This window comes from Serinus canaria, chromosome 2 (genome assembly GCF_022539315.1).
Source record: "Serinus canaria isolate serCan28SL12 chromosome 2, serCan2020, whole genome shotgun sequence".
Classification (NCBI taxonomy): domain Eukaryota; kingdom Metazoa; phylum Chordata; class Aves; order Passeriformes; family Fringillidae; genus Serinus; species Serinus canaria.
Genome location: NC_066315.1, coordinates 110,550,486 through 110,571,457, shown reverse-complemented (window position 1 = coordinate 110,571,457; position 20,972 = coordinate 110,550,486). Strand labels below are relative to the sequence as shown.

Genomic DNA, 20,972 nt, shown 5'->3' with positions numbered 1-20,972 from the left:
TAAAAAAGAAGAAAAATGGGGGAAGAAAAAGGGGGAGAGGAAAAAGAAAAGAGAGGGGAAAGGGGGGGAAGGGGCAAAAGAGGGTGGGAGGAAGAAAAAAAAGAAGTTTCATTGCCTATGAATTATCCAGGTCACTGTCAGAAAGGAAAACAAAACATATATTTCAGCTGAATCAGTAAACTGACCTTTATTTTCAATAATTTTGAGCAATACGTTTTTGTAGACTGCAGTTCTACAGAGCCACATCCCCCCACTTCGGAGCAGGGAAACGCGTTGTGCTAGAGCTCTCTCCCCCGTTCACAGCTGTCTCCAGCGGGAGGAGCTGAAACCTGAACCAAGCCCTCCGAGTGGGATTGGATCCCCGAGCCAGCAGCCTCAGAGCCCTCCCAGAAAAACAGCCTCTTTGGAAAAGTGCTTGAGAACATCCCGAAGCGATTGGAGGAGCGGAAAACCCTTCCCCCCTGCACCTGACTCGTGGGTATTTACAGCACTTTTCAAGGCTCCTCGGCACTGCCACTGCACAAGCGGGAGTGGATGGGCTGCGCGGGGCCGGCAGCGCCGTAGGGACCAGGAGCGGGACCGATGCGCCCGCAGTGACACCGCGTGTGCCTGCGCTGCGCCGCCCGGGACCGCCACAGCCCCCGCAAGGACACAGAGTCTGCGAGAAGCACAACGCCTGCATCCAAAATGCCACGCTCCTTCCTGGTCAAGAAGCATTTCAATTCATCCAAGAAGCCGAATTACAGCGAGCTGGACACTCACACAGGTAACAAAACGAAATCGTCGCTTCTGAGGCTGCGGTCGTTGCGTGGCGGGATTGAGGAGGGGTGGGATTGCTCTGCAGGCTGGAGGGGACGGGTTGGTTCTCTGCTTGCTCTATTTTCTCCTGCTTACAAGAAGGGAGTTTTGAGAAATATGTCAGTGCTGACCAGAATGAATCATGAAAGTTTGCTCGTCCACTTGAACTCAAGTTACTCAGAAAGCATTCGGAGTTTTCCCGTTCTCTATCTGTTGGTGGTGGAATAGAAACTTTTATTCAAATCCTTCAGGAAGTTTCACCGCTTCATTGTGTCAGGCTGCACAGATTTAGAAGCAGCATGCCGCCTTGAACAGACTCTCCAGCTGCAACTTGCCTGTTCAAGGGCACTGTCCCTACCCGTCAGAATATATGTATGAAACAGTATTTCCTGAATCCCTCTTATATTCAGATTATCCTACTGAGTGTTTCATTTGAGCAGCTTTTAATCCTCAAAGTGTTAATTTTGCTGCTTTTTGAAATACGCTTTGGTTCTCTTACCTTAAAATGTTCTTCTCTCTCCAGTGATCATATCCCCATACCTGTACGAAAGCTATCCAGTCCCTATCATACCACAGCCAGAGATCCTGAGCTCAGTAGCTTACAATCCCATTACTGTGTGGACTACAACCGGGCTGCTACCGTCTCCATTACCCAGCGACCTCTCTCCACTCTCTGGATACCCCTCATCTCTGGGAAGAGTCAGCCCACCTCCACCTTCTGACACCTCCTCCAAAGATCACAGCGGCTCAGAAAGCCCCATTAGCGATGAAGAAGAGAGAATCCAGTCAAAGCTTTCAGACCCTCATGCAATCGAAGCCGAAAAGTTCCAGTGCAGTTTGTGCAACAAGACCTATTCGACTTTCTCTGGGTTGGCCAAACACAAGCAGCTGCACTGTGATGCCCAGTCTAGGAAATCCTTCAGCTGCAAGTACTGTGACAAGGAGTATGTCAGCCTGGGAGCGCTTAAGATGCACATCAGGACCCACACGCTACCTTGTGTCTGCAAGATCTGCGGCAAGGCTTTCTCTAGACCCTGGCTACTTCAAGGACACATTAGAACTCACACTGGTAAGAGCGAGAGTTACAATTGCAGCTTCTTGTTGCTATAACATCTGGATGCCTTTTTTTGCTATTTTTCTCCACAGGTGGAAAAACCAGCATAGTTTCTCAGCTAACCTTTGAAATGCATCCACAGAATTTCAAATGAATCATTAAAAGGCTAAATTCTCCCTCTTGCAGGGAGAGCGGGAAGGTGGGAGTGTGGGGGGGTTAGCATGGTCCCATAACTGCAGGCCAGATACTGGCATAAATCAGCATTGCTTCCTTAATTTTAGGATGTTTCAGACAATTTCCACTAGCTGCAGCATTTACTGTAAAGATTTTGTGCTAACTTTCAGGCTTTGGAAATTGTTAACTTTGAGAAGGCTCCAGCTGACTCTGAAATGAGGCAGCAAAAAACAGGCAATGCATGAGGGGCTGCTTTCTGACTCCTTAAGGAGCTGGCAAGTTTTGCATGCACTACCTCAAGTTAGAAACCCATCATCAGCAACGTGGTTGGGTTTTTCCTGTTGAGGCAAAAATGGGTTTTGAGTATAACACTGGGTACGATGTAATGTCTGTAGAGCTGTTTGCTGCTTTTCAGACAAAACCCTTGCTCCCCAGTAATTCACACAGTCTAAGCAGAAAATATTCTATGAAAATATTTGAAAATTTTGGATTGAGCCCAGTTTAAAGGTACTGCATGCACCTGTAGATGCAGACAGTGTCAGCAGCCTGTTTTCAGAGACTGCACTTTACAACATATTCTCAATAGACTGGGGATCTGCAAAAGAGCCAGCAGTGCTGAAAGCAGCTGTATCTGTGGCCTGATTTAACTTTTTATCAGACATTTTTTTTCTTATAACAAGTCATTTCTGTTTGCTCTTTTTTTCTTAGGCTAAAAGCAGGTTTTACCTGTCCCAAACATGCACCTTTTTTTTCTTTTTTTTAAGATTTATCCTATTTTCTCTTTATGTTTCCTTTGTAGGAGAGAAGCCATTTTCCTGTCCTCACTGCAACAGGGCTTTTGCAGACAGATCCAATCTGAGGGCTCATCTGCAGACCCACTCAGATGTGAAGAAATACCAGTGCAAAAATTGCTCCAAAACTTTCTCCAGAATGTCTCTTCTGCACAAACATGAGGAATCTGGCTGCTGTGTAGCACACTGAGTCATGCAGTCAATGTTTACCTGGACTTGATGCATTTCTCCACTTCTGTTCCAAATGATAAGTGGAAATCCAAAGGCGTTTTCTCGTCTACTTTCCAGCCAAAAATAAAAAAAGAAACCAAAAAACAAAGAAACCAAACCAACAAACCAACACACCACCAAAAAAGCAAACAAATAAGCAAGTGGAAAAACTTAGAATGTCAGTAGAAATGAGCTTTAAGTAGTTTCTGTTCTGCCATACATTTGCATTCTTAAGTGTGAATTCTGAAATAGGGGGAAAGACGCCATGCATGACATTTCAAGTAGATCTAAAGGAAGAAGCATTATCAGCTTTCTTTATAGATGAAGCCAAATGTAGGTCGTCTTTTCTTGCTTAGAAAAGGCTTCAAAGTTAACAATACATTCCTGCCAAGCCATTTCAACCAAAGAAACAGTATTTTAAGTGGAAATTTTAACGAAAATACTACCCAAGTGAATTTTGCTAGACACCATTTATCTCAGGTGCCTTAAAAAGTATTCCAAGTTTACCTTAGTAAATGTTTAATATTATTCATTGCTGTGTTTTTTTTTTTTATTTTATTAGGAGCCAAGGCCTTCATTAATGACCTGAAATGCTTTATAACTGCATAACTAAAAGAGGGAAAAAAGTATAAGAGAGAATGTACGAAAAAATTAAAAACCACAAATTTAATGCATGTGCCTTAAAAAAAAAATAAATAAAAAAAGGTAATACTGTAGCTTCAAACATTCCTGGTGCATGCTTGACCATACTTTAATATGGAATAGTTTCTCTAAACTTCATTTTTGTTTTAAAAAACGGGAATAAGTGCAAGAGAGGGGATCCACGGGAGTTTTACAATTATTTTTTTTAAATGCACAAAGAAAATGCAATATTTTCAGCATTACCCCTCCAAGTGCCTTTTTTATTGATGATTTTGTAAAATATGTCGACATAATGTAAATATTTTTATTTTTATATGATTGAATGTGTTATGAATGAAAGCAAATTGTTGCCCATAGCAGCATCTATAGATAACTTGAAGAAAGTGTGAAGTGAAATTGATGTTTTCTAGCCACTTTTTTACAATAAACATTTTTAAGTAAGATTTCTGTTGTTTGTTCTAATTAAACTGTGTACACGCTTCGGAACACAAAAAAATGTGAAAGTCTCTACATGACCAACTGAAGATTAAAGTGAATTTCAGAGGTGAAGACTTACTCCACAAGTTAAAAAGGAATATATACATTGCATTTTAAAATATTTTAAACCATAGAGTGCATTTTTCTAATCAATGCTCTAAAACACTTGCTTTTCTCCTGCTTACAACACTATGACAACATTGTGAAATATATTTTATCAAAAACATTTAAGAGCAATGCATTTTTCTTGCATTTTAACAGAAGAAAGGGTGCTATTAGAGAGGCCTTATAGTACTTTCCCTGAGACTTTCACATCAGGGAATACAGGCCTGATCCAAAATTCATTAAGGTCAGTGGAGCCTTACAGGAGTTCAACACACTTTGCATGATGCTCTATTAAAGTGGGAGTCAAGTCACAGCATAATATACTTTATTTGGCAATTTCCAGATGATTAAAGATATTTTATTAAAATGTATTACATCTCAGAACTGTCAAGCGAATGCATCACAAGTGTATATCAGCTAATATATCACAGGAAAGAAATTATTCTGTAATAAGAAGTAGAAATCTTTTTCCTTCAGGTGACTGGATTTAGTACTCCAAGATCTGAGCTACATGAAAGTATTACAGCTTCAACAAATCACATCTCATCATTACTGACTGGTGTGAAACAACACCATTTTCAACTTTTAGCAAAGTACAAAGCTGGAGAACAGACAAGCACCAGCTGGCACCCAGTCTGAAAACCCCTGTGTCTACATTAGAGTGCCAACCAGAACAAGCAAGAGCAAAAATAAAATTCCAACAATTTACCAAGAATGTTACTGATGTGAAAACGCAATACATTTCTTTAAAAAATGTATGTTTCAGCAAAATAATGCAGTAGATCATATATGCCTTCTGTGTCCTCCAGCCCAGTTCTGGAGGAAGGATTGAGCAGGACTGCACTGGAATAATGCAGGCAATAGGGGGAAGTTTTGCACCTTTTCTCCACAGACAGCATGATACTGAAAAATGAAGCTCAAGTGAAGCTTTCATATTCTCCAAGCATTAAAACAATTATTCCCTAGGAGCTGCAAGGGGTTTTTTTCAGGAAATAGCTGGTGAGTTCAAGAAAGATAGGGTTAGTGGGAATTTGTGAGGTAACATTTCAAAATGAACACATGAAGGCATCAAATACCCTTGAAAAGTTTCATGTGGTTTCTCTATTGATTTGCACTTCCATGTCATTGGCTTTGAAGTTTGTAGGCTCCAGCAGCTCTTTGTGCAGCTCCTTCTTCCCAGAGCAAAGTTGACTGGAGTATGAGTAAAGCTCTGGCAGTCAACAGCTATTTGTACTGTTCTAAGTTTGCTCTCCTGTGCTGTGCCACAAAGATGTTTCCATTGTTTTGATTCACACTTTAAATTCTCTACGCCCATAGTAAATTAAACAGTATAAGAGCTTGACTTCTTGAGTGAGTGGAAATGCTACTGCTGTCCTCAAGGGAAATCAGATGAAAACTTCATCAAAATACAGTATGCTAAACCAAACACAAGTGGAACTGGTCTGATTTGGAGATGACAATTAAGATATGCTACTTTGCATGCCTGTAACACCTGTACTCATAAAACACAAAGATGGGAAAGGCTAGAAGCTCTTTTGGCTCATCTTTGTAATTGAAACAGAACACTCTATCACAGATCCCAGCTCTCTGTCCAGTTGCAGCATAAGCTTCCCAAGCAGTTAATTTCTCTGCTTTTCCTGTGTGACTGCTTTCTATTCCCTGTCAAGACTTTCTCCAAAACATATTCCATTAATAGTTTTACCTCATTACCTTAGAAATGCCCTTCTGCACCTGCACAAGCTATTTATCAATGTAAATTGAATTCTGTTCTGAGCTTCTGGTTGATGACTCCTGTGACTTTCTCAACACACAATGGAGAAGCTCCCTCCAAGGTCAATCTGCCCATTGCATCTCTTTGGCCATTGCAACATTTTTCACTACACTTCTCTTATTCTATATCAAAATAATCTTTAAAATTTTTAAAATCTTTCTTCAGAAAACATGGTCCCTGTACTAAGAATATCTTGACTTCCTCTTTTCTGAAATTTGTCACTTTCTTTTTACTTTTTGAGCAATATGTGCTCCAGGTCTTTCCTTTACGATGTTCTATCAACCTGCTTTCAATGTTCTTTCAATGTTCAGAGAAATTGAAACCACCTCAGCACTTGTGAAGTTAGAAGTTAAAATACATTAATTTCTTAAGGCTGAAGGCAATAATTCACATTATTGTGAACTGGTGTCCACATCTTTCTTCCCTTGCTTCTGTTTGGGCATGCTTTTCACTTCAGAGGCTGCAGAATGAAGGGAGATGTGCATGAAATGAAGAACAAAGTACACTTTTAGGCTCAAAGCACTTCAATTATCTTACCATGTAATGCAGAGTTAGGAAAAGCATGTTATACACTCACCAAAGGGTTAAAAGAAGTGCCTCTCAGATTAAGGCACCATGAAATCTTTCTTCTGTATTTCTCTCTAATATTTGGATTATTATAGTTCCTGTTGTCATTAAGCAAACTCAGGGCCTATTACTCTAAGCCCCATAAAATCATATAAAAATGAAACAGTGTAAAGATTCTATAATTTCAATTAAAAAGAAAACAATGAGAAACCTGGTAATTTAATTCTGATGTCTTTTGCTACAGCAGATTTCTCCTGTCACAAAATAAATCAATATTTAATTTGAAAACTTATTTTTATTTTCGAATAAGATGTTTTCAGTTATGAGTATTGTTGGAAATAATGAGTTTTACTAGCTGTCCCAAGTGTTGGGGTTTGTCTCTTTAAAGTAGGTTTTCTAAAAGTTTGATTATATGAATTATAACCCTCATTCACAGAAATATGAGCAGTAGAAGGTGAGAAGCGCACTCCAACCTGAATATATTGTAGTAGCAAATGATAACTGCAAGAAATAAAGACAGATTTTTCAAGTGAATCACGGATCATGGGATGACTGAGGTGGGAAACCACCTTTGCATATTGACTAGTCCCACCCTCCCTGTTCAAAGCAGGGTCAGGAGAGCAGATTACCCAGGACTGTGTTCAGATGGGGTTTTGATATCTCCAAGAATGGGGACTCCATGACCTCTCCAGGCAACCTGTGCCAGTGTTCAGTCACACTTACAGTACCAAAGGGGTTTTTCTTTCATCTAAATGGAATTTTCTGTACTACAGATGGTGTGCACTGCCTCTTGTCCTGTCACTGGGCAGCATTAAGAGTCTGGCTGTATTCTTCACTCCCTCACATGAGGAATTTATACACGTTAATAAGATCTTACTTGAGCTTTTTCTTTTCAAGCTGTCTCAGTGACTCCAATGAGAGAGGTGCTCCAATCTCTTAATTCCCTCTGTCATCCTTCACTGGACTCTGGTATTCTCCTGTCAGCCTTGTACTGGTGAACCCAGAACTGGACCTAGTGCTGCAGATGGGCTGCACCAGTGCTGAGTGGAGCTGGAAATACCATTCAGTTTCTCATGGGAGGCTGACAGGATGCATAAAACTTGTGGGAACAGCCAAAGCAGTAGAAAAGAAACAAAAACGATGCTTGCGTTCTCTGTTGCTTTTTCCCAAAAGTTTTCATTCATTTTAAACACATACAAAGTCCTCAGGAACCTTGAAGGTTGTAGAGGGTGGGACTGTATTTTCCAGGGACAGCAAGAATTGCAGCATAAGGGTGCCTCAGCCAAACTGCACTAGAGATTCAAACAAAAATAATAATTAGCGAGTGCATAATGGTGCTGGTTTTACATGTTTGGCAGTTTGGTCACCTTGTTCCTCTTCACTTTCCTTTCCAATACTTCAAGAAGGCCATTCAAAGCAACATTTTTTTTCTTCTTCTGATGTGTTCATCATTTTGGGTACAAAAGCATAAGTGTTCATTCATGGTCCTCCTTCTTTTGTTCTCCCCACATCTCTGCAAGACAAAAGTTATGCAACAGTTGGCTTCTGTTACATCTGTCATCTCTATCCCTTTTACCTGGGTATTGAATATTCTCATCTCTTGTTTGTGTACCCCTTTCTTCTACTGTCCAGTGCATACACTAAGTAGCTGCGAGGATAAAGGTCACAGACAACCCTTCCTAAGAAGGAATAAAAGACCTTTTATATCTTTCAGTTATACAATCAAATTTTTAATTTTTTTTTTCAAAAGAAGACATGGAAAACAGGAATCACATGAATACCAGCTCAAATTCACATGTTTCCAATATTTTTAGTAGCCTTCACTCTGTAAACTTGGAAAAGCAATGGAGGTACATGCTGGTATTCACACCTTTTTTCACACAAATAGACACAGAGCTGCACATTCAAACACACAAATCCTTTAACTTCAGCCCTGGCCTGGGGAATCTACTTCAGAAAATCCCTCGGAGAGGTCCCTTATTTTGTTGCTGGAGCACCCCTCAAAAATGTGGATTTAAATGCAAACATAAGGGTGCTGTCTAGCAGGACAAAGTCAAAGGAGGGTGTTCCTCAAGCCATTTGTCCCTCCACTTGGTATAGGAATGACTGAGAATGCCACATGTTCTGGATCAGAATAGTTTTCTAGAAGCTTCTCTTTATTTTACTTATCCTATAAAACAAAGCCTTTTGCCAAACCAAAGGGGACTACAGAAAGCCAGTCTTCACTTAGCAAAGCCCCTGCATTCTCCTCACCTCTCCTGTTTAGCCCATTCCATTACTGCTTTCTCTGCCTTGCGTAGGAATCATCTCCTTCCCAGATGGGTCAAACAGGGAGTCAGAGTCAGGGGATCATGGATCTTTTAATCCATGGGAGATGTGGGCATTGCTGTGGCTTCTGCACAGCCCTAGGCATGGGAATGAACAACAAATGTTCCTTCCGTGCTGGACCATCAAATGGCAGCAGTCCCTGACCATCACCTCTCCACACCTTTCCAAAGGCATGACCTGGGAATGCAGGAGCTTGGAGTCACAGATCCCTCTCAGAGAAGTGCCCACATCTCACTGAGTCCAGTGAGCTCCCAGTACAAGCTCTGAACATCTGAGTACCATCAGACATCTGCTAAGTCGCTAATAAGAAGCAGTTAAAGTATAAAGTTGCACTGCAATTAGCTCAGATTTTGCACATGTCCCTAAACTAAAGAAAATTCTTTTGAATGTAACCTGCCCTCTCATGTGGGCTGGCAGATCATCCACAGCTGACAATGAATAAAGAGTTAGAAGAATGAAAAGTGACAGTTATTAAGTAACTTCAGTAAAAATTGAATGAAAAACAATCAGCAACTCAAAGTAATAATAGCATGCATAAAAGACTAATAAAAATCCCCCCATCTCAGTTAAAGCTTCATTGTATTTGGCATTAAGTCAATAATTTTTTACATTTTTAAGCATTATAAAAAGATATTTTGCAAGACAGTTCACCAAGATTTATAGCAAAGTACTCACCATTCATCTGTAATGCATGAAACCAGGCCAGGTTGCTATGTCCTAAGGAAATTGGAAAAAGAAACTTGTGACTCGTGATGGACATTTTGTGGTGTTTTTAAAACAGCTTGGCATCTCAGCCCAGATCCTAACTAGTTCTGACTGGGCAAGGCCAACACTCAAAAACTGTCAGGATTTTTTGACAGCTCTCACTTAATGACAGAAAAATAATTTTTTATTTGGAAAATGTCTTTCTGGTCCTAGATAGTTTCAAGAAATTGCTCCACTCCTCTGTCCCCACTTTTCCAACTATTGGCAGGAAAAAAAAATAGTTGCAATTGCCAATAATTTCATTTCCCAGGGACCTTTTCTCAGAGATTTGGAAGTCATGGCTGTAGTCTGGTGGTCACAGCAGATGACTGAGAGCTGCTCCTGAATGTTTGAACCCAAATGTTTTGTCGTTCCACAGAAAAATGCGCCAGCTTGTCACACTGGCAGGACAACAGGGGTTCTGGGGACAAAGATAAGACAAAAAAGGTCCCAGGGGCTGTTGAAATGTCAGCCTTCAATTAATAGGAGGACATGGCAGATAGTAGATATTTACAAGCAGTAAATATCAATTACAAATAACGTTACAGGTCAATCTTCTGTACCAGGAAAAACTCAAAAATTCATCATGGCTCAGCTTTGAGAAGAAATTTTGGCTCAAGACTCTGACAAAACAGGTGTGTCTCATCATTGCTCTTACTGCCACAAAATATAGTCAGAACTAAGGCTGTAGTAGATTTTTTTTTTTTTTAATTGCACATGTGGAAATTACTGAGAACAGGAACAATCAAAATCATGATTAATTGTATGTAATTTTGTATCTATATAAAAGCAAGTAAAATTAAATATGCAGAATTAAAGTTGTGGAAATATTTTATGAAACAGTCCTGCTAAAATGCTGATTAGTTTTTAAGTTAGCCTAAAACTTTTAACTAAAAACAAAAATTCCATTTTTTTTTCAGCTTTTAAAAGCAGGTGTCTCAAATATATGATTCTTTTCCAGTTTAAAAAAAAAAAAAGAGTATAATTCCTTTTTACCAAAATGGTAAAGATCCCTGAAAGAAACTGAGTTATTTCAACAATCATGATAGAAAGCTCCTACAATATTTATATCTGTGTGTGCCATTCTGATGGAAGCAATTCTATGCACAAGGCATCCTGGGATTGTCCCATACAGTGGTTTTCCCACCTTGACCTTTGCATTTGCCCCTGTTAAAAGGTTTTGAATCTACATGGACATTTGCTGACAGAAATGGAATAATCCCTTGCTGCAGTGCAACACCACATACTGCATCACATGTGTTTGTTTTGCTATATAGTGCTGAGAAGGGAGCATAGCCAGAAGTCTGCAAGCCTAGGTATCTTGTTCTTTCTAAAAACTGACCTATTTAGTGTTCTCTGGATCCTCTCTTCTAGTAAATCCCATTTATCTTTCTCGGAAGTTGCCCAGGCTAAAGAAGAATCAGAATTTTCTGTGATGCGTTCTTGCCTTTTCCTGCAATGCTGCAGTTTCTATGGCACTGTGCTAACAGTGATGAGGTTACAATTCTGAACTTCTGTGGTAAGTTTACAGCCTTTTTAAACATCTTTCTCCTTGATCTTTGTGTTGCATACTAATAGAAAGAATGCACAGTATGGATTTATTATTTAGGCCAAGTACAAGTGATTTTTGAAAGTGTAATTCCTCCTAATTTTTCAGATAACTTGCAGACATTATATTAAATCTGAGTTACTATATGTTTGAGAAACTTTTTATGTTCATCTTTGTGTCCTGGTTTCAGCTGGGAGATAATCAATTTCCTTTGTAGTAGTTGTTAAAGTGCTCTGTTTTGGATCTCTTATGAGAATAATGTTGATATTGCACTGTTGTTTTTGCTAAGTAGTGCTTACTTTATATCAAGGATTTTTTAGCCTCCCATGCTCTGCCAACAAGCAGCTGCACAAAAAGACAGGAGGGAGCACAGCCAGGACAACTTACCTGAACTGGCCAAAGGAATATTCCTTACCAGAGAACAGCATGCCCAGTATATAAATGGGGGCATTGGCTGGGAAGTGCCAATCATAGCTCAGGAAGTAGCTGGACATGATCAGCAGGTGGTGAAAAATTTTATCAGGTGTCACTTATTCCTCTTGGGTTTTATTCCTCTCTCTTTCTGTCTTTACTTTTCACCATGTTTTAAACTCTGTTTGAATTATCAAACTGTTCTTGACCCACCAAGAGTACTACCTTGTTCTGATTCTCTTCCCCATCCCACCAGGCTTGCAGGGAAATGAGAAAACAGTTGGTGTGGTTCTTAGTTGCTGCCTGGGGTTAGATCACAACACTTTGGTAAATGCCTTTCCGCCTTGTTTTTATCTCCCTGTTTAAAATAAAAAGTAAAAATTTCACAAGAGATCTCTGGAAGACAACCTGAAATTATGGCTCTTCTCTTTGCACTTTAAGCTGATATGTTTAGGAAGGAAACTGCTGCATGTACAATGCTTGCTGCTTTGACACTGTGAGAAGGAGTGTTATAGTTCTTAAAGTAAATGCCTGCTTGCTTCTTAGGTCACTAATGGAGAGGAAGAATATGTTCTGCAGCATTTGTAAAAACACAAATATGTTGCCATCATATGAGTCATTTTTGTTCCCCCTTTAAACAGGAAACAGTTTTAAGGACTTCCAGTCCAGATAATCTTCTCTTACTCACTTTGCTTTCTTCCTAAACATAGGAGATTTTTTGTCAGAGAAAGCTCTTAGAATCTGGCATTGCACTTTTTTAAGGAGCCCATAACTAAAATTGCAGTGTATATTACCTACACAGATGAGTGCTGTAGTACAGTATCCACACAGTCCCTCATTTTGAAAGAAGGAAGGCATATTTTGAAAGGGTGCCATGTAAAGTCAAACCATGCATTTGTATTGCTCCTTCACTGACAGGCTATGACCAAGGCAAACTCTCTTGGAGCAGGACTCTCTCCTCCCTTGAAACAGATCCACTCTTATGAATGAGTTGTCCTCTAGCCTTATTCTCATGCTCTTTAAATCTCTGGTAGTGGTGCCTAACACATTGCCAGGACCCATCACAGTCTGATCTGGTGCAGCTGGGAAAAAAAAGCAGGCCAGTATTTCAGTGAAGTATCCAAAAACAATCCTTCCCTCCAGGAGATTTTGCTGATGTAACTGTGCAGCAAACTCCACCAGCATATACACAGCTCACAATGACAAAGTGCTCAGCAGTGCTTCTCCTGGTGTCCCAAACACAAGAGCAATTTGCAAGCTAATGTCACATCACTGGACTTCAGCTTTTGTCAGTACAGAAGTGTTGGAGAAAAAAAGGAAAAAGAGAGAGAAGAAAGCATGGAAACATCAGTGCAACAGTCTTGGAAAAAGTTCCTGACACAGATCTGATCTGAACCTATGGACAGGACAGCTTACACACCTTGCTCCCAGGATTTGGCCTAAAGTACAGCCCAGACATTAATGCTTAAGTGGTAAGAATTTGATGTGGCTTGTGATATGAATTAGGGTCAGAAAATGTTCATTTAATGGCAGAAGAAGGGCTGGAAACAGATCCACCCATGGTAAATATTACAGCAAATATACACAAGTTAATCCTTTGCTTTTATTTTATTTATTCCTTGCCTGTTTTTAGCGAGGATGAATAATGTCCATGTCTTGTAACACCTTGGTAATAGTTCAGCAGGATTGCTGTGACCTTTCCTGGTTGGACCAGTACTGATTAGCTGCAGATTTTGATGTATGATCAAGTGACAAGCCAGGCTTGCAGAGTCTGAACTGCTGCAGTTGCTGTTGAGGAATCTAAAATGACAATTCTTCTGCTCTTTGAAGGGAAAATTGGTAAGTTTTTGGAAATGTAGAGTTGAAGTGAAATGCATTTCTTTAATTACTCCTGATTTAGATTTTGCATGTCACTACATATGCATGGACTATGCTGAGCTAGGAATGCTGCATTTTGGTTTTAGCTTTTTGAACCTCCCAGTAAATTATGCCAAAGATGAACCTTTCAAGGTAATCTAAAATGTAGACTTCTTAACTGATGTGAATGGCATCCTTCCTGTTTTAAATTACAAGTTGTAAAAAGAGAGTTACATTGTCAATCAGACAGCAAATGGCGCTGCACTGGCCTTTCTAGAAAAACAAGTGATGGGTAATAAATTACTTTATGGTAGGATTGAATTAAAAACAAAAAATCCTTATCAGTGCAATATGTTTTCTTGTCCACTTAGACTCATCTGTTTTAATCTTTTCCAGATATGTTACATTTCCCACTTCTTTCAAGTTAAACAAAACCTTTTAGACATATATGTGTATGCATGCATACACATATACATATGTACAGACATATACATGGAAGCATTTTCTATACATAAGCAGAGATACACTGTCACTAAAATGACAGTGTAAATGACACTTTATTTTTTGAGCAGTATTATTAATATGAGGCACATTTCCATTCTCTCAATTCAGAAAATCTTACCTTTTCATTTAAAAAAAACCCTGCAAAGCGTCTCTTGTTCCCATAGTTACCCAGAATAAAAAAGACTTTTGACAGCAATCAAGTGTAACCAGTAGACTTGTAGTCACCTTCAAGCAGCTGAAAAATAGACTGCAATGGCAGAAAATTCTCAAAGAGAAATATTGGCATTGCTTCCTTCAGAAAGGCTTCAATGGGGAGAGTCCCCAAGGACATAACAAATACTAGCAGAGGAACCTGTTCTCTGGCTGACCAAAGCAAGGAATGAAAGTATGGGAGAACACCATAGTGAAGACCTTCACCATTTAATGTGATCTTTTATCTTAGTGTGGCAGACAGCAGCCTACTGGATTACATTTGTAAAACCAGAAAATTTTCAAGGAGAGCATTTCCTTGGAAGGGTTCTGAGATTCTCAATACTGAAAAAAAAAATGTTGTTTCCTCTTCCCCCTTTCATTCAGTTCCTGCTTCTGAGCCACATAAAATGCATGGCTCAATAAATCAGCCTGTGGACTGGCTTCCAGAGCCAGTATGCCGGCACATAGATGCCATATTAGTCAAGAAATCTTCCTTATTCTTATGGAATACAGGTAGTTTTTGGTTTTAGTCAAATTTTCCCTGACTCTTTGATGGCAGCACATGACCACAATGTCCCTGTGTAGGTTTACCATGCACCTGCATTACCCTCTTTCTCTAGATGAAATTAAGTTGGGACACAGCTGAGGTTTTGGGGTTGGATTTCTCCTGTATGTTCAGCAAGCCACAGCAGAGCAAAGTAAAGAGGCAGGTATCTTCCTGTGCACATTAATATATCATGTGTGCTCAGGAAATCTGATGCATTCAGGAAACACTGGTCTTACCAGGTGTGAGCAGTACAGCTGTGCAGAACACTCACAGCATCACATCAGACCTATTCCCAATCTGCACTGAAGCAAGAATTCACATGAAACAATGAAGTTTTACATTTTCTAAACACTCTGAAACCCTCTGGAAAATCAAGACCAATATGAAAATCCTACCTCTATACAGATGCTCTGAAAAAGGGGAATGTGAGCCATGCAGCTCTGCAGTCCACCTTTTAAGGGAGATAACTGTGAGATGAGACTCTTCTGCGACACACAAGGGATAATCATCACAAATTCAATCCTCCTTCATCCACACCTCAGCCCAGGAGCTGTGAATTATAACCTCTCACCCCATAAGGCACACAATCAGTATTCAGCTGCCAAGTGCAGAGCTAGTTTTATGCTGGAGTTTTCAAAGCACCAGGTTCCAGTGAATAGCCACAGTCTTCTCTTTTCTGGCTCCCCACTAAGCAGTGCCTGCAGAACATGCCAGACAAATGCTGGAAAGGTCAGGGGGTAATGGCTAACAGGAAAGCCAATTCTCAAGGCTCCAACCACAGGACAGGGTGGATGCATTCCTTGTGTACCCCAGTGTCCCAGTCTCTAGGTGCACATCTGGTTACACTCTGCGTCAGGGCAAAACATTAGTGAGCCATCTCACCTTGCTACAGAGGAAATCTTGGGCATATAAAACAAGGTGCATTTCAGTAGGTTTCCTCTCCTACAGCCGGGGACAACAATCACTGTAATGTGGGAATTTGCTTCAGAGTGTAGTTGGAGCCATTGTATCCCAAATTTTATTTTATATCTACTTTCTATGGGCCAAAGGTCAAAAGCATTTCTGTCAAGAAAGCATTTTCCAAAGGCAGTGTGAAACAGTGTGGTTTGCAACATGTTACATGTGTTTCAGAGAAAGGACAGTAGGAGATCTGCATCTGTCCCTGTGGCTTGTCCTTCAGGCTGCTCCATTCCACAGGTAGCTGTCATTCTGCAAATTTTATGTGGAAAACTCACTGGAGAGCAGACCTGAAGAGAATTGCAGGCAGTGACTTAACAGCAAAACCTTTCCACCTTTCCACTGCTATTTTTAAAAGGGTTTCAGAAGCTTTCAGGAAGAAAACCACACTTAAATGCTGGTCTACTTAAAACCTAGCCTTGTGCATGCCAGCTTGAATAGCAAATTTGGAGGTGCCATCAAGGAGGTCAATCTGTAAATTCAAATTTAAACCGTCCTATCAGGCATAATACAGGTTTAAATCCATCTCACTGGACTGTGCCTGGTTTGATGCATATGAGTCAGACTCCAACCTCCTTTTTTTTTCCTTTTTGCACCTGGATAACTTGCAGAAGTGGTTGGACCACTTGAAGGGGAAAAATGGATTCAGATTTGGCCAGATGGGTGATGTCTAATCCAGGAAGTTCCCAGGACTAACCAGATTCAAATGCTCACAGCAGGAGATGAATCGGAGCAAGAGGATGACTTCTTTCTAGACCCCTGTAAATATTGTCTTATACCTCCTTACCTTTATTTCAGGCAGCTGTAAAGATATAATTTGAATCCAACTCTGGCACTGGAACAGGTTGCTCAGAGAGGCTGTGGAGTGTTCATCCTCGGAGAAATTAAAAACCTGGCTGGATAGAGTCCTGGGAAACCTTCTCTAGCTGACCATGCTTGAACAGGGGGCCTCAATGAAACAATCTCCAGATAGGCCTTCCAACACCAAGAAGTCTGCATTTCTATGGTTAAAAAAAAAAGGTAATAAAAAGGAAAGTTGTGGGAGGGTGGCCATTATACTTTCATGTGAACAAAAAACAAGCCCTAGAGAAAAATCAAATTCCTTTGGATCAGATTTATGAAATGTACTTTTTGTTCCAGCCATGGAACTTCAAATTCAGTTATGGTCTTAATTCAAGTTACTGAACCCTTCTAAATTCTAGCCTTGTTTTCACTCTATTGAGGTACAACAGAATTGATGGGTGTGTGTGGCAGCAGTGTGACTGGATGTGAAATCATGTGCTTTCCCCTCACATGAAGAGGCATTTCAGCAATGACTAATCATGTATTTTCTCCTTTGCCAGCTATTCACCGGGGTTTTAATTTGCAAGGCAAGATTTCTTATTCTTTTTATTGTCATAGTGGTGAAGTCCCTAATAAGTGACATTTACAGAGAGGACTAGGTGCAGATTTGTCTGAGATATGTAGGAGATGGCATATTCCATATGTTATCAACCTGACTTCAAAAAGTCCCAGAAATAAGTCTTCCAAGTGAAATTTATTTCGAAGTCCTGAATTGTTTTCCCCTGAAGCATTTAGTTCAGTAGATCTTTATCAATCTATACTTGTGCATACATGAAAATCCATACACAAGGACACATGTTTACAACCAATTGCTGAGACTCTCCATATCTGAGGTTGTTTCTGCATATTCATGATTACACCTAAGGGCTGAAATATCTTTTCTGTGTGACATATTTTACCCCAATAATTTGTACAGTATATTATTTTAAAAAGATTACTTTTGTACAGACATCTATTTCATGGTTGCCTGAAAGGTTCTTGATGTATTTAATTACAACAGATGCTATTTTATTTTGTGAAGTAAATGATGAAATCTTACAGAATCTTTCAGAAGTGTATGAGAAGACTGGAAATCCCACAAACTACTGCATTTTTTTCTTTCTATGGCTCATTGACATATTTGTTATTATCCCATCTTCCAGGTCCCAGAAAAAAATCATAGTATTAGGCAAGATTACTAAATATGCATTGGAAATAGACAGCAAGCTGGATGTTGAAATACAGGTTCCTATCATTAAAAATATATTCTCATGTCTTATTTCTGATTATGATTTATTTATGGTAAAAACCATTAAAGGAGATTGTTTAAGCTTCTTATCCTGATTTGGATAAATTAGGCAAATTCACTATTCATCTTTTATTTTAATTTGGTACGCAATCTATTTAAGCCTGTTTCAGTAGAACAGCAAGACATCCCCGTTACTTCTTTTATTGATTTACAAATTTGCTGTGTGTATCAGTTATTCCTTCAGGTCTTTTCTCTCACAAAGAGAACTTCCTCAACCAAAGTGGAAAATATTAGCCATTAAAATGCACCTGAGTAATTACAATTAATTATACCTTATTTTTTTCCAGGGCATACAAAGCACAAGCTCTGTACCCTCACTGACAATCACCTCTAAAACATGATATTCTAACCATACACATTTAGTAAAGCAGTGTATTCAATTAAACCAAAGAAATTACACTGTTCTTAGGAATACCACTTGTTCCACTAGTGTAAAGAATAAAAAGTATATATCCTATTTGGTATTTTATTAATGGCAGTGAAAAGAGAAACTATATATTTCCTCTAGTTTCCCTCCTCCCAGAGCTCTTTCTTCAGGCCAATTTGTTCTATGTCTAACATCTTCCCTGGTTTGGAATCCAAAGTTGTAAAATAGGCAGGAGCAAAATCTGGAAGATGGAGTAGTGTTTTAGATGCAGCTCAGAGTAGGACTACCTCTGAACTGTACAGACTCTGCCTCTGCATGTGTCATGCAGGGGTTAATTGACAACTGTTTAGGCAGGAGAAGTGAATGTGTAGCTCAAGCAGCTAAACACAACTGGAGAAGACTGGTTCTGGTCTTTTTCACATTCTGAAAAGGTTCTGTTTCACATTCTGAACTTTCAAATAGAAAGATTCCCGGGCTGCTAAATAGATCATTATTAAGATGTTAAAGTTATTATCTTATTTTTTTTTAATGAAGTCTCACATGCCCTTTGTTCATTAGACATCTGTAACAATGACTGAGAACTCAGAGCCACTAGAGCTTAGAAAGCAGCTTAAGCAAGTCTGTGTTTAACTTTCTGCCACTGTTGAAATCACTGCAGTGTAAAAGGTACCTGATTTACAAGAGTTTGAGCTGGGCTTTCCTTCACTCTTGATGCCCAGACACATGGCTTTCTACAGCCATAGTGTGAGGACTTTCCATTGTGAGACTTTTCCAGTGTTTGTGTCGGATCAAGTGGGGCTAGAGGAGTAAAGAGGATTAGAAAAACTTCCTGATTTGGATTCCTCCTTTCACTGGGAAAACACTTCCAAAAAAAAGCAATGCACCAGCATTTTACAGATCAAAATGCATCTTGATCTGAAAAAAATTGTTGCAGGATTTGTCATAATCAAAGTTTTCTCATAACCTCCTATTGCTGAAGAAGGAAAAATTACTCCTAATAATAAAATGCTTAAAAATAAAACCCTGATTATACACATTTGGTCTCATTCCATTACATGCCAATTTTTCTGCAAATTCAAATAGCCTGACATTTATATTAAGGTTAAAAAATCATCGATCCAGTTCTGTGGAACAAGACATCAGAGTCCCACTGATCATTTCTGTCTCTCAAGAGTAGTCTCTGGATAAATTAGCACCACTATTAATCATAATAATACATCTATGTCTTGGTTCTGAGATTCTTGAGATGTTTTCCAGAAACTGCAAACTGGCATGATGTTAGCCAAAAAACCATTAAAGCATGGGTCTTAACTCTCCAGTGAATCCTTCAGAAACTGAATAGCTCTCACAGCATAATATTTCTGACAGGAAATATACACTTGAGATGTTTTAAGCCTGAAATGTCACATACACAACAGAGCTTAAGCCTGAGAAGCCTCCCCTGTTTCTGAGATCATCACAGTAGCATTATCATTAAGAGGATAAAATGCCACTTCCTTGCTTCCCATACCCCAATCCAAATGAAATGTGAGTCACTTAATGAATTTCATCTAAGCCTAATAGAACAATTTCAGCCTGTCCTGGACAACTCTCCTGCCCAATCCCCTCACACACATTATTTCTGCTCTCTTGGTTTTCATATCCGCCTCTGCCCAATCACTTGTGGCAGGTTCTACTGGTAAAGCAAATGCTTTGCTGCTGTTTTTCCCCTTAGAATTACAGATCACTGAAGAAGTGGCTTGAAACATTTCCACTGGAGAAAAATGTGATGAAATTGTTAAAGGTTCAGCAGCCTTGAAACACTAGTAGTCTATTGGCATAAGGATTATTCCCAGACATGATCTTTCCTTTGGAACCTGGTGTCAAAGTTTGCAATATTTGTTCGCTTCATGCCTCCTCAGCATAGCCTGTTTCTCTGGCTGATTTTCTTCCTTTCTTTATCTGAAGTTGGCATTTTTTCCACTCTCAATAATTAAGCTGTCTCGATGCTAGAGACATGCCTATTTTATCACATGTATGTCTCGTACACAGTTGAAAAAGGAGAGCTCCAAGGGAGAAGGCGGCTGGCGTCTCTGCTGTTGAAACGGTTTCAATCTGGCCTGAATACTTTGCCTGCAGTGCTGCAACCCACAAGGGGGTCTTAACCTCTGAAACCTGCTGACTCAAGAGTAATTGGCCAGCATGATGCCACTGTGACCATCAAGTGGAACAAATAAAATTACCCACCATTTCAGTGCCATGATTGTCCTCTCCCACTGCGTGATTCCATGCATCCCCCCGAGGACTGACCTGCTTATAATAAACAAATTGTTTTCTGGGCTCCTTTTCCATTGCCTGTAGGGGAGTAACAAGAAGACAGAGCCAAGCTGTGTTAACTATATTTAATGGTCTTTTTTCTTTTCCTTAAATTGCATCAGATGGTGTAGATGACTAGATACGGTATGATCTTTTAAAATTATATCCTCAAAAAGCAAACAATTAGAGGACAGCATCTCTACAAGGCAAGTCAAGTTTACATAGCTATAAAAAGTTGTAAATTTGAAGAATTCAAGAGGGTTACACACATCCAATCTGGATGACTTAATTCCTCTTCCTGAGAACGACAGCTTAAAAGCAGGGATTCTCTTACTCTATACACAATTTTGTAATTTGTTTGCATGAAAGCAAGCTGTTTACACTGCGCTACATAAAGGTTGTTGCCAAAACTTTCTATCTCCTATAACAGTGCAAAACCAAAATATCTCTCATGATGGCAGTGGGTTTAATCAGATACATACCAGCGTAACCGAGAACTAA

At 39.6% G+C, this 20,972-nt stretch overlaps 1 protein-coding gene and 1 long non-coding RNA gene across 2 annotated transcripts; one reads left to right on the top strand and one right to left on the bottom strand.

Annotated features, from left to right (window-relative positions):
- Positions 1-519: 519 nt before the first annotated feature.
- Positions 520-4,112, top strand: SNAI2 (snail family transcriptional repressor 2). Its single transcript, XM_009102899.4, has 3 exons — positions 520-766; positions 1,322-1,867; positions 2,826-4,112. Exons 1-3 carry the CDS (start codon positions 688-690, stop codon positions 3,005-3,007), a joined length of 807 nt encoding a protein of 268 aa, XP_009101147.1. The 5' UTR covers positions 520-687; the 3' UTR covers positions 3,008-4,112.
- On the bottom strand, positions 3,119-20,495 carry LOC108961551 (uncharacterized). Its single transcript, XR_001989886.3, has 4 exons — positions 20,403-20,495; positions 16,466-16,679; positions 9,593-9,634; positions 3,119-8,102 (listed from the first exon to the last, which is right to left on the bottom strand). It is a non-coding gene; the product is annotated as an uncharacterized LOC108961551 (long non-coding RNA).
- Between the last annotated feature and the right edge of the window lie 477 nt (positions 20,496-20,972).